Below are 13,510 nucleotides of genomic sequence, written 5' to 3' on the forward strand. Positions count from 1 at the left end.
TTTTCACATCAGAGACATTACACTTTCCATTCTTCATGACCCTGAAATACTATTCCATTCCTGATATTCATGTGTTTGAGGAAAAAAGCACTAGGAAGGGTTTTACAGAGGCAGTGCTTATTCAATGTGTCTCCTTTTGATCATGATAAATATTTATGTGTACATATACACACACATACACAGAAACATAATTATTACAGTGCCTTCATGTTGTCAAGAGACAGGTGAATTGTCCAATCAAAATCTGTGAGTTTGGTTTCAATCATGCACGGCGTGTGTCTGGAAGAGTGTGTGCTTGCATGTGCACATATTTGGACTGCTGACTGGGAGAGTGAGGCTCCTGAGCACAGTTCTGCTCCTGACTGACTTGTGCAATCTTTCCTTGGAGGCTTATGTACTTGCAATACTTCAGGATATATAGCATGCTTAACAGATTAACCCAAATTCCCTAAAAGGCAAACAGTATTCTAGGACCAGTGTTGTGGCACAGGGATTATGCTGTTGCTTGCAACACTGGAACTCATCACAACACAGATTACAGACCCAACTGCTCCAGTCTAATCCAGTTCCCTGTTAATGGGTCTGGGAAGGCATCAGAAGATGGCCCAAGTACTAGGGCTCCCGCCAACCATATTAGAAACCTGGATGGAGTTCCTTGCTCCTGAGCTAAGCTTGGCCTAGTCCCAGTCATTGTGGGCATTTGAAGATTGAACCAGTGCATGCAAGATATTCATTCATTCTCTCTCTCTCTCTCTCTCTCTCTCTCTCTACCTTTCAAATAAATAAACAAGTCTCTTTTTTTGTCCAAGAAGCAAACAGTATTCTAGTTCTTATATTCTGAATTATTGTTTTAGATTGCTAATTATTACCAGAACCGGCAATGAATTTAGAGATTTTGAATTCAATTGGTAGAAACAATGCTACTCAAAGTATTTTTTTATTGAGCTTGTTTCTTATGTGAAATACTTAGATAATTTTCAGACATTTTCAAATTTCACACTAATATTATCTTATAGGAGATTATAGTGAATAAATAACTGTCCGAATCCCCTGTTCAGGCTTGCTTCATACCCAGGACAAGCTCGTAAAAGTCAGTGCTTGCATACAGCTTAAATATGACTGTGTTAACATTTATTACTCATCATGATAATCTCAGTCATGATAATGGTGTAAATCAGATGCACATTCTTTATTTACCCTGTAATTGGGCAGAGTTGGAGAAATTGGCACTTATAATAAAATGTAGTGTTGAATTAGTAGAATCCCCTTTTCTTTGTACTCTAAAAGAGTAATGGATCGATTTGGACTAATTACAGTATGCCTACCTCGGTCTTTGTGAAGTTCCACTAGGGCATGACAAGCTTTCTCAGCTCCCGTCTTACACTGATACATGCAGTTGGCATGCATTTGTTTAAGTTACTGAACTGCTCTCCCAAGGAAGAGGGTGCTCCTCACTCATGGGAGAAAGAATTCCTGTAATACAAATCAATTTGTGACCCCTTAATGTTTTTGCGTTAGCTCAATTCAAAAGAGTATTATTACTTCTTGCAATCATCATTTCACCACTCACACTTAAAAGAGAAAGTATTTCCACAAATCAAGCAATGTGCAAATTTGATCATAGTAAAACATTTATTTGTTAAAGTGATATAGATTATTCAAGATTCTACAGTCTGTTAAATCATGGATGGCAATGTAAGATGGACTGATACAGAAACTGATGCCAATGTAGGCTTTTTTCTTTCCATCTTAAAAAAAAATATTTGTAGGCCAGAAGAAAAAAAAAATTTGGTTTGGTTTCCAAAGGGGATGAACCATGGTCTGATGGAGCCAGTTCCGCAGGCATCAGAGACTTCCACCTCGGCTCCTGTGGACAATTTCTTTTAGGACATCAGTTCAACATTTAGCTTTTGTGAACTGAAACATTTTTTAATTTTCCAGTAAAAATATCAGTGGCAACTTTTTTCAGGAGAGAGAGAAGAAATGGTGTTCTTCAGATTAACTCCAGCCTCTGAAACGAAAGGAAAAGAAAAAGAAAAAAAAAAGAAAGAAAAGAAAAGAAAACATAGCTAGTAAGATTGTCATGCAGTTGACCTAGCTTACTGAACCATAAACACCCAGGCAGGAGTTTCCTACCATAAAATATAAGACACCCTCCATTTGGACCTGAAAAATAACTGCACGTGCACTTCAACATGTAAAATGTTGCTGAGTAATTTCACAATGGTGAATATTTAAAGAAATAGTATTTTTAAAAGCAATCTAAGTATATGAAGCCTATGTAAGTCAAAATCAAACGGTAGAATAGCATGTTCCTTACTTTGGTTTTCACATTTATATTTTCAATGTAAGGTAAAACAAAAAAAATCATTTTATTAATTAATATATGCCATTTAAAAATTCAGCATTCATATTGATGTTTAAAATATGGACATATCAGATAAAAGTTGCTCAACATTTCCAAAACCTAAGTGGCCTCTACACTTTTTTATATTCTCCTGGGAATTTCATATGATATCAAAACTTTTAAAAATTTTGTAGTTTAAGTGATAGCAAAGACTATCAGAATGTGGAAACTTATAAAAACTCTCAAGCAAAGGTACTCCATGGTTATCTTGCACATGATTTTGAAAGAAAAAGCATAAAAATATTTTCTTCTACCATGGATTCTGAGTCTTCATCATTTTAAGATATTTCTGTATGTTCAATGCTTCATGAAGGTGGAAAATATTTTTGAGAAATATATAACTTCATATACATTCATTTTCTCCTTCCTATTGAAAACAACAGAAACATTTTACAATATTTCTATTGGTGGTGATAAAGTGCATGGCAACTGTGAATCATGAGGTATAACTTAGTTTACTAAATATTTCGCATAAAAATGTTGATGTAGAATATATTTGGATAGGATTTCTGTCCTTAATGTGTTGTACTATGAGAATTAATGGTAAAAATAGTCTTCAAACAGTACTTTATACCTTGTCTGTGTGGGTGCAAACTGTTGAAATCTTTACTTAGTATATACTAAGTTGATCTTCTGTATATAAAGATAATTAAAAATGAACCTTAATGAAGAATGGGATAGGAGAGGGAGTAGGAGATGGGATGGTTTGTGGGTAGGAGGGTGGTTATGGGGGGAAGAACCGCTATAATCCAAAAGTTATACTTTTGAAATTTATATTTATTAAATAAAAGTTTTCTAAAAAAAGAATATATTTGGATAGGTTTATAACTATTAAAGTATATTGAATTTATTTGGATATCTTTCTGTAACATGAATGGATGAATATTGTGAAGAATACTGTGAGAAAATATTTCAAAATATTTGATGATAAGGGATATGAGTTTTCACAATCATTTTTGAGTACTAAAATGGGATTTATGCAATATTGGAAGATGTTAAGGGTCTGATATACATCCTCTTTGTAAAACAAAGCAAAACCAAACACAATTGCTTTGAAAACTAATGGAATACAGTTATAAAGAATAATAAATTATTCTTTTTTGGGTTCATGGCATAATTCATGTTGCTAAGTTTGATATCAATTTTTTCCTTTTATTTTCCATTATACACTCGCTTTCATTAAAAATATATAATTGTTGTATACTACATTTTAAGGTGCAGTAATTAGTAATACAAGAGGAAAACAACAGAAACTCTCAATATTCCCAGAAGAGATAAAGAGTGGAAAATTTAACTAGTTTGATTCTGCAATTAACACATCCTTCCAGGATCTAACTTTACTTTAATATCAAGTTAATGATTTTATAAGCTGATATATCTTAAAAGGTTTTATTCAATTTCATCTTACATAATAACATTATTAACAAATAATGTAATTATGATCAATATAAATGTCATTGATTTCCAATTAGTAAGTAGCAAAACTTCTGGAACTATCCTGGGAGCTCCTCTACACTGAAATGGCTTCTATAATTATTATTGAAATAATTATGTAAATCAGAGCCATAAAAATTGATATCAGGCAGATCTTTAAAATAGCACCTTTTAACTTAAACATCAGTAGGCAAATTCTTACAATAATCCCAAGAAGATCTAAACATGGAACATAAAGTCACAAGGGCACCACAAAATGAAAACCAAAAATAATCAACTTGGAGTAGGTTTAAAATGTTATGATTATGATCTTCATTTAACAGTGAAGGCATATCATGCAAAACATTGTGAAGAAACAATCTTAGTAGTACTAAAAAGTTAAGAGGAAATGCAAGCTATTTCAACATTAAGAGAGGGGACGATGTTCTGACATTGAATGGAGTATGGGACAGTGCTTACTACTATCTTCATTATGGTTACAATTAAAAACTATGAAAAATAATGATTTATATAGCCTGTATGTCTAAACAACATGATTGCTGACACTAGGCTTTTGTTTTTCTGATTTAGGGTACTGTACAATTAAGTATGTCAAAAGTGTGCTTAATTATTATAAAAATAGCTAAATATATTCCACATCATGTCTATTCTGTTATTTTCATTTTTAAAAATTTACTTGAAGGGGATTTTCAAAGAAAAACTCCTGCAGAATCAAAATTTTTATATTGGTAATTCTCAATTGAAAAAGTGCTGGAAATTATAGTCATATAATTCTTGTTTAGCTGTTTGACTTGTTTCATATATTTTCCTAACCCTATATTTTCTGGTGGTTTTTAAAATGTTGTTTGTATATAATCAACATCACTGATTTTTATTCATTTATACATTAGTAGTTTTTTTTCTAAAATAACTATATGCCTTTAATGGTTGGAGCATCTGTAGAGAGATTTTATGATAAAATTTGTTTTTAAACTACCCTGATTGACATTGTATGCAGAATAATCACAAGTCCAATTAAATAAACTCACGAAGCAATTATGTCACAGGCTAAGGGAAACAATTGCAGAATGAGCCATATTTCTTCTTACACACATACATACACAGATGGTGTGTACATGTTTTATGTGTTTTTTACACAAATGCTTCTTATATTTGTGTTAAATCATTTTCAGTATACTTATCAACTGTTTCTATCCCACCTGCTAAACATGGTGTCTATTGTTTACCTGAGTTCATTTTAAGGATAAATAACTTATCCTTAATTGTAATTTATAGGTAGGTGTCAGTTGACCTGTAATTACCACTAGTTTTGGCAATTATTCTTCAGCCCTTTACTCTCGATTCACTGCAGTCTGATATATCTTATTATTTAGTTACAAAAGATATAGCTGTGACACATTGAATTATTTCAAGCTCATCCTAATTCTATAGATAAATTCAGGAAGCCTCCTAAAGCAGTAAATCAACATATGGCATGCTTTGGCTATTAGAAATGAGATAACTATTTTAATTCTATGCTCTTGGGAAAAAAATTCACCTTAGCAAGTACATCAGTTTGAGTAGCTCCAGAAACACAAAACAGAAAAGTTGCAATCACAATGGGTTTCTGCCAGCTCTCTCCTCACTTTATTCCATGCTGGAAGGTACAGCTGAGAAGGCAAAAGGCTGTGTGCAGACTAATTGCACATAGGCCACAACCTTTTCAGAAGGAATATTGCTGTTAGGTTCCATTGACAATTATCAAAATGATAGGACTGCTGTAGCAGAAATCATTTACTAAGTATCAAGCAAGAGTAGTTATGCTGAGGTCATATGGTATCTTAAATCTGATAGTAGAAATAGCAAGGGCTGGATAATGAGGGAATTATATATTGCCACTAAATTTTATTAAAATTATTTTCTGTGGATTTTGGTTTCTTGCGGGTGTTTACCAAAAGAAGAGAAACTGATTCAAAGTATGAAAGGAAGAATTTTGTTGACATGACATTCATTAGTTTTAAAAAGGGAACAAAAGTAATCTCAGTATAAAACCTTAAAAAAGAAGGCATATTTTGTCATGTATATATGTATACATGTATACATATGTATATATACATATATATACACTACACAAATCTAATGCAGAATAAACACAAATGAATTTACAACATACTGAAAAGCTAATCACTGAAATACTATGCAACAGGTTATCATTATTTGTATCTGGTTGTAAGACTGTGATGAATTTCTTTTTTAATCTGCATTTTCCAAATATTCTATGACAAATACTGATTACTTCAGAATGAAAAAGAAATTATTAGACTAGTTTGTATTTATCATACATTTGCAATATGCATTATCCATGGCAGTATAGAGACTTTCAAAATATTGCTTTCTTCAAAGTTCTACTTCCAATAATGTGATAAAATAAGTAAATTATATCTTGTCCCACAAAATTTGCATATTTAGGAAATTTTTAAATGGTAATTAAAAAATGACACAGTGGTTGAATTTCCTATTTTCAATTTTAATATGTTTACCAGTATTCTGGATTATGCTTCTTACAGATTTTCTTTGTTTTCCTAAACCCTTCCTAAAGGCATCCTAACTTTCAGCTCAATGGAATGTTCAAAATCACATGATGAATGATAAAAATGAGATACGTAGAGAGAGGCAAATGACAGAGAGAGATAGAGAAGAAGGAAGGTGGGAGGTGGGGAAAGTGGAAAGAGAAGAGAAAAGAAAGAAGAGGGAGTAGAAGAGGGAGAAGTTAAGATAGAATGAAGGGGTTACTGGCGAAACAAGGCACCTTCATGCAGGTCAATTCAGTACACACAACAGAGCACAGTGCATGTGTCAGACATTGTGTTAGTGATTGTTTACGTGAGCCATCTGTTTTTTGCATCATAACAATGGGATCCTAAATTCAGGAAAGGAGTAAAGCATGAAAAAAATTTGTTTGATTTGAGATGGAATTCATTAGAGAAAATTCTGAAAGGTTGACCGAATTACTATTGTTTTAAAAATTAAATATTAAAAAACACAAATCCCTATTTTTACTACCAACAAATAAATCAATTGCCTCTTTTAGAAGTTTTAAAGCAGAATATTTTTTTCTGTGCCAAACCTCAAGCAAATGGCTGATGCTTCCAGCTGTTTGAACAGATTGCTTAAGTGCTATTCTGCTCTGGAAACACACTTCTGATCCAATTAAAATGCAGGAATCAAAAACTCATTTGAAATTTCAAAAAAAAAAAAAAACTACTCAAGAAGAGTAATTGGTTGCTGACAAAAATATTATGAATATTTCATATGCAGTCTTTTGTTCCATTTTAAAGTGGCTTCATTCATTTTAGATAAGACTGAAACACTTCTGTTCAACGTTTTCAATGAGACATAATGTATCATCTCAGCTCCTATTAGGATGTGGAGGTCAACAAGAGGAGTGAGTACATTCTTTAGAAGTTACTGTCTTCACATTAGCGAATATTTACAACAATGCACATTACATTGTGCATGACCACCAGAGTAGCTCTCATGTCTTAGGTACCACTCTTACTGCTACCTTCATTTCTAACAGTATGACTCAGAAATGATCTGTAAACCAGTAAGGTGTCTAAATTTAGGAATCAGAAAAATCGCTTAACGGACATCTTATGATTCAGTTGTTGCTTTTAGATCTTGTTTATACTTCTGTGCAACTGTAGTCTTTCTACTTTGTACTTGTTGTATATCATCATTAGTGGACAGTAAGTCTGTGATTATAGTGGACTGAAATTATGTTTTTGCAAAAATTAAAGGAAAAAGGAAATAAGGAAGGAGGGGAACTGAGGCGGGAAAGAAAGAGAGAAGCATGGTTATCGTAGAGTAATATGTATGAAATACATCAAATTTGTTCTCTTTATAGTAATAACATTTTAAAAATAAAAGTTGGCTTAATTACATCAGTTTGAACAAGCAAGCATTCTAAGATTTAATGGGAAAATTTAACAAGTTATACCAAGTAGTAAATAAAAATAAAGAAGTAATTTATAAATGAATGAACCCACTTCAGTGTTGAAGCATGTGGGTGGTAACAGGAAGCTCACCTGTGTCTCCTGGACCATCTGGTCAACAGTAGTCGGCAAAGCATCTGGGAATAAAATTTTCAGTGTCATGAACAGTTCATTTTTAAAAGAAACAGACCATAAGAGCTTTTCACTGAAATCTTGGTAAAAGTTTTCTTAACAATCATTCATCTAAACTTTTCTTTTTAACTTACCAGTTTGGGCATTAACTGCAACAGACAAATACTAATTAATACTTCTCTATATCTGCTTCCTGATATAAATATTGTGAAAGTAGAATTTAAAAAAATATTGACCTAGTAACTAAAATGAGTAATACTTAAAATGGAATTTCCTTTCCTTGCCAAAGATCAATAAAAAAATTTGGATTCTATTCAATTCCCTGTGTACAGTTCACATTTCAGCTAGATAGTTTCCTATGACTAATATGGAAAATACAAGAAGAAGTAAAGAACCTAAAGTCAGGAAACAGGCTTACCATATTAACCACAAGGAGTATAAAATAATATATTATATTATTAACCATCATTTAATACCTACTGCCTAAATAGTAGCATGTTTTACTCAGTACCCATTTATCTTTATGTAAAACGGTAATGTTTTAAAAGCAAACATTCTGCCATTAAATGTCCATATATATGTTCATACCGATAATACACATTTAATACTGTCATGTAAGATTTCATAGAGCACATTCTATTTCTTAGAAAAAAGTATTTTTCTTAATACATGCACCTCATCATTTAGAAGAATCACAGTGATAAGAGAAAGTAGGTGACCAAGGGAAAAATCTTTCTCAGTGTTCATAGATGAGTGTGATAAGACTAGGAAAAAATATTTTTCACAAACCTCCAGCATAAATATTCAGGTAAATTTTCAATGGCTTCTGGAGTTTAGGTTTTACTTGAAATTGGATGTAAGAAAAATTCACATTATAGAGAATAATAATTGGGGTATCACAGAGTCAACATAGTGTTCTTCAGACACTCCTTGGTTTTACTATAATAATTATTTATTGTGAATATCCTATAGCAGAAGCGTGGAATCTACAAGGCCCATGTGTCAGTTAAAATTAAGTGGACAGCTACACACAAATACAAGTACTTTAAATGAAGGGGATTTAATGGCTTTCTCCTGAATGTATTTGAATTTTCGTAGGTTTGTTTTCAATATTAACCAATACTACATTCACCAATTTGAAACATCTGGATGAAACTGGTAGACATAGATATCATTAGGAAATTAAAAAAATAAATTTGTATTAGAGAGCTTACATTCCACTGTTACCTCATAAACAACAATGATGGTTCATACAGTTTTTATGGGAAGTTATCTAAGAGCAATTTTGTAACATTAACTGTAAAATACTAGTCTGTATTACAAGACAGATAATTATGATTTTAGTTGATTATTTTATAAGTATAGATAGTTTTATATCTATTTAGTGCAATATTCATATTTATATAACAATGTGTATACATAAGGATACTTACAATGTATGTATGTATTCAACATTAACTTTACATCCTAAATTTTCACCTTGAAATAACTGAACATAATAGGAAACAATGGTACACATTTGCTTCGTTATAGTAAATATAAAATTTTATAACATTGCAACCGCATTACCTTAGTAATGTATTTTAATAGTTAAATATACTCCAGGTTATAAATTGTTACTTTCCATGTCCCACTTTACATAACACATTTTTAGGATAGTTCAATCAGAGTAATATGTTTACCAGGCTTTTTAAATGTTCTTTTGTAGTGCTACAAGAATGATTGTTGCTGTTGGTAAAAGTAACAAATAAAATAGGCAAAATTATTATATTTCTAATCATTATATGTGTGTGTGTATATAAAATCTGGCATAGAAAGGGAAGTATTGCATAATATGATAGAGTTTGAAAACAATGATCAAAATCCAATTTTTTGTTTTCCTTTTTCCTCTACTCAATTTTTAAACTATTTCTTACCCATGAATTTAATCTAATGTCGATAACTTTATAAAGTATATTAATATTCTTAGCAACTTAGGAAGATAAAAAACACATCCTTTCCCCATCTTTACAGCTCTATGCTTAAGTGTTTTCCCCCAAAAATCGCCACTCATAAAGAAGCAAACACTGTGAAGGTAGAAACACTGAATTGTTCTTGACACATAGGGAAAGGCTAAGCAATGGGAAGATACTAGATACTCTTCATTCTGTCAAATAAGAATGAACATTGTGTTCTCAGCTTTATAAAGTGCAAATTTATTTTTTTAATTTCTTCTGTAATTTGTTTTTATTTCTAGAAACCTGACATATGAAATTGTATATAATGATGGTCTATGTGATGAAAAAATGCCATTTGAAGTGAACCATGCAGAGAAGACAATAGGCTTATATCTGCTGCCATTTTGAAGAAATATCTCATGTATTTTCATATGTTCACAATTCTGTAACAAAAGATGTTTTAAATTTGTGGATAATTTTGGACATTAGCATTTTAAATATTCTATATTTATCGTTCTGAATAAATGGAAAAATACTGAAAGGTAACTGATGTTATTTTGTTATAATTACTCTCAAATTTTATGAGAATATTATTAAGAAATACAATGAAATATTTAAAATTCATTTTGAAAGTAAGTATTTTTGACTTTTTTTAAGTTAAAGAGAAAATCAGTCACAGAAAAAAAGGAAAAGGAGATTCCTGTAGACAAATGCAGCAGAATTAATTTTCTCAAAAATTCCTTAAATATTAATTGAGAAAGTTTGTATCTTTCAAAGAGTATACTTGCTATATTAACAAATTGCTTAAAATGGCTGAAAACTCTATATGTTAAGACTTTTTTGGAGCATATATCTAAAAACATGTACAATCAGGTTTTAAACATACTTACTAAGAACTCAAATGTCTCACTGGTTGTTGAAAAAATATTGGAAATAAACTGGCCACACTGTGTCATTATTCCTAATTTAGATTATTATATTCAATCTGTATTTAATCTTATGTTGCACTTAATCTATATGTATGTATTTATATTGTATTTTATCTACATCTACTTGAAAATTTTAAAAAAAATCACATTAATCAACCAGATTTGCTGCTTTTTAGAATTTTAAGGCAGCTTTGGTACTGCTAACACTAGCTTGATATTTTCAAATTGGGGCACAATTATTCAAAAGGAATAAAAACAATAACAGACCATACATTATTCTTAAAAATGTTTGCAGTAAGCACCTATAAAGATGTGCTTAATAGCAAACAGTATTTTATGTTGTTTTTCACATTCAACAATCTGATATCATAAGTAAAAAAGCTAAGAAGAAAAGATAATAATTAAAAATATGAAGTAAAAATTATCTATGGTACACAACACAGAGCTAAGCATGTTTCCAATCACATAAGTATGACTCTTTCAATGAGAAATGCAATAAATGACAGAAGAAAACCAAGAAAAGATAGAGACTTTCTTGCTTAAGGAAATATAACATCTGTATCACAAATGCCCCTTGTACTAATGAATCAAATTCTTATTACTATAACTTCCTCACTGGTCTCATTCATTTATCTAATCACATTTCATTCATCAATCCAGGCAACTCTTCTGACATTTCAACGGGTAGTTTTAAGTATCTCCATAACTTCCCCATAGTTATTTTTCAATCACTTCACAATGAAACTGCCTTAATAAAAATTTTCTCAAAATACTTATAAATAAATATAAAAAACCACTTGGCTTTCTTGATAGGCCAATATGCACTTTTTGAAAGACAGGAACATAGGCCAGAAGTACACTTTAAAGAACAAGTGTTTGGGCATTTGGTTAATATACCCTAAAATTGACATGAAAAGAGGAATAAAAATATTAAATACTGTCCATGTCTTAGCAAAACAAAATAAATTTTACGTAATTAAATATCATAGAGTCTGAAATATCTATGAGAAATAAAAAGACATTCAATCAAATTTTCATTCGAAATGTGAACAAGAAGTTGACTTTTAAAAATTCAGGCCACTGGGAGATAAAAAATAAATTCCTTAGTAACTTGGAGAAGATGTGCCAAATTTCTAAGGAGTTTACATGATTTCAGGCTCTCTTTATCATTGAATGTAATTCCAGAAATTCTTTCTTTTGGATTCAATTCTGTAAACCTGGGAATCCTTAGTAATTTAGGACCATCTGAGAAATTATATAAATAATGTTAATTAAAATATTTTAAAATTTAAATTATTAGTGCAATTATAACATTGTTATAGTAATAGTATTGAGGATATACTTCAGTAGTGTTTTTTTATTTCATAAATTACTACCATGCATAACACCTCATTTACTTCTCCCAAGAACTATATGCCAGAACAATGAAGGGTACTTACACTTTTCAAATGGGAAAGAGAGACAAAGAAGAGATGCTATTTAGAAAGTGCCTAAGATAAAGTACATTAGATAATTTTTTTCAAAAAAGAGACTGAAAATAATCTCTAAATGTTCTAATCTTACTTCCCACTTAATGAAACCATGACAAACTATGTATTATAAAGCATACCTCCAGCAAGTTAAAATGAACTGCAATGTTTGCAGAGCAAGTTTAAACTAATGATTCAATATTCCTCACCTGTGTGTTTAGTGTTTCAAGTGATCTGAGTTAATAATCTTACTTTGCTTAACTGACTCTGAGGGAGTATTTTACATATGTAAATGTCTACTATTATGTTATGGCAAACACGTAATTTTTTGTGTGTGTGTGCAAGGTAACAGGTCCAATTTCTTATATGAGCCTTATTCTAAAAAAATTAATCACATTCATGGAACTTTAATAAAACACCATCAAATAAACACATTTGTAGATAGGAATACTTTTTCAATAAGTAGATAGGAATACTTATCTATAAATATTGATACCATGAATATTCATACATTACATATTTTTAAGGAACAATGATATTTTATAACTAAATTTAAATTTTGGCATAGTGTATTCCCTCTAAGCTGCATGAGTTCTAATTAAATTTACTACAGATGCTTGTTAAAATATCAAATGATTATACTTTAAGAAAGAAGAGGGGCCGATGCTGTGGCGTAGTGGGTAAAGCCACAGCCTGCAGTGCCGGCGTCCCATATGGGCGCCGGTTGGAGTCCTGGTGCTCCCCTTCTGATCCAGCTCTCTGCTATGGCCTGGGAAAGCAATACAAGATGGCCCAAGTCCTTGGACCCCTGCACCCACATGGGAGACCTGGAAGAAACTCCTGGCTCCTAGCTTTGGGAAGGCACAGCTCTGGCCATTGCAGCCATCTGGGGAGTGAACCAGCAGATGGAAGAGCTCTTTCTCTCTGCCTCTGCCTCTGCCTCTCTGTAACTTTGACTTTCAAATAAGTAATTTTTAAAAAGAAAAATATAGAAAGAAAGAAGCATTGGGGCCTGCGCTGTGGCATAGTTGGTAAAGCCTCCATCTGTAGCCCCAGCATTCCATATTGGTGCCAGTTTGAGACCTGGCTGCTCCGCTTCCTATCCAGCTCCCTGCTAATACACCTAAAAGCAGCAGAAGATGGCCCAACTCCCTGGGCCCCTGTATCCACATGGGAGACCTGGATGGAGCTCCTTGCTTCTGGCTTCGGTCTTGCCCAGACCTGCCTG

General features: G+C 31.9%; 1 protein-coding gene across 4 annotated transcripts in view; it reads right to left on the bottom strand.

Moving 5' to 3' along the window:
* Positions 1–1,618: 1,618 nt before the first annotated feature.
* The window catches only part of LRFN5 (leucine rich repeat and fibronectin type III domain containing 5), a 280,126-nt gene continuing 268,234 nt past the window's right edge, over positions 1,619–13,510 (bottom strand). For all 4 annotated transcript variants that reach the window (XM_051822187.2, XM_070053334.1, XM_017348274.3 and 1 more), the window contains 2 exons: positions 7,909–7,952; positions 1,619–2,011 (listed from right to left, as the gene is read on the bottom strand). In XM_051822187.2, the coding sequence (XP_051678147.1) occupies positions 1,994–2,011; positions 7,909–7,952 (62 nt within the window). In that variant the 3' untranslated portion in view covers positions 1,619–1,993. The remainder of the gene's footprint in view (positions 2,012–7,908; positions 7,953–13,510) is intronic.

The sequence above is a fragment of the Oryctolagus cuniculus genome, chromosome 12 (genome assembly GCF_964237555.1).
Source record: "Oryctolagus cuniculus chromosome 12, mOryCun1.1, whole genome shotgun sequence".
Lineage (NCBI taxonomy): Eukaryota > Metazoa > Chordata > Mammalia > Lagomorpha > Leporidae > Oryctolagus > Oryctolagus cuniculus.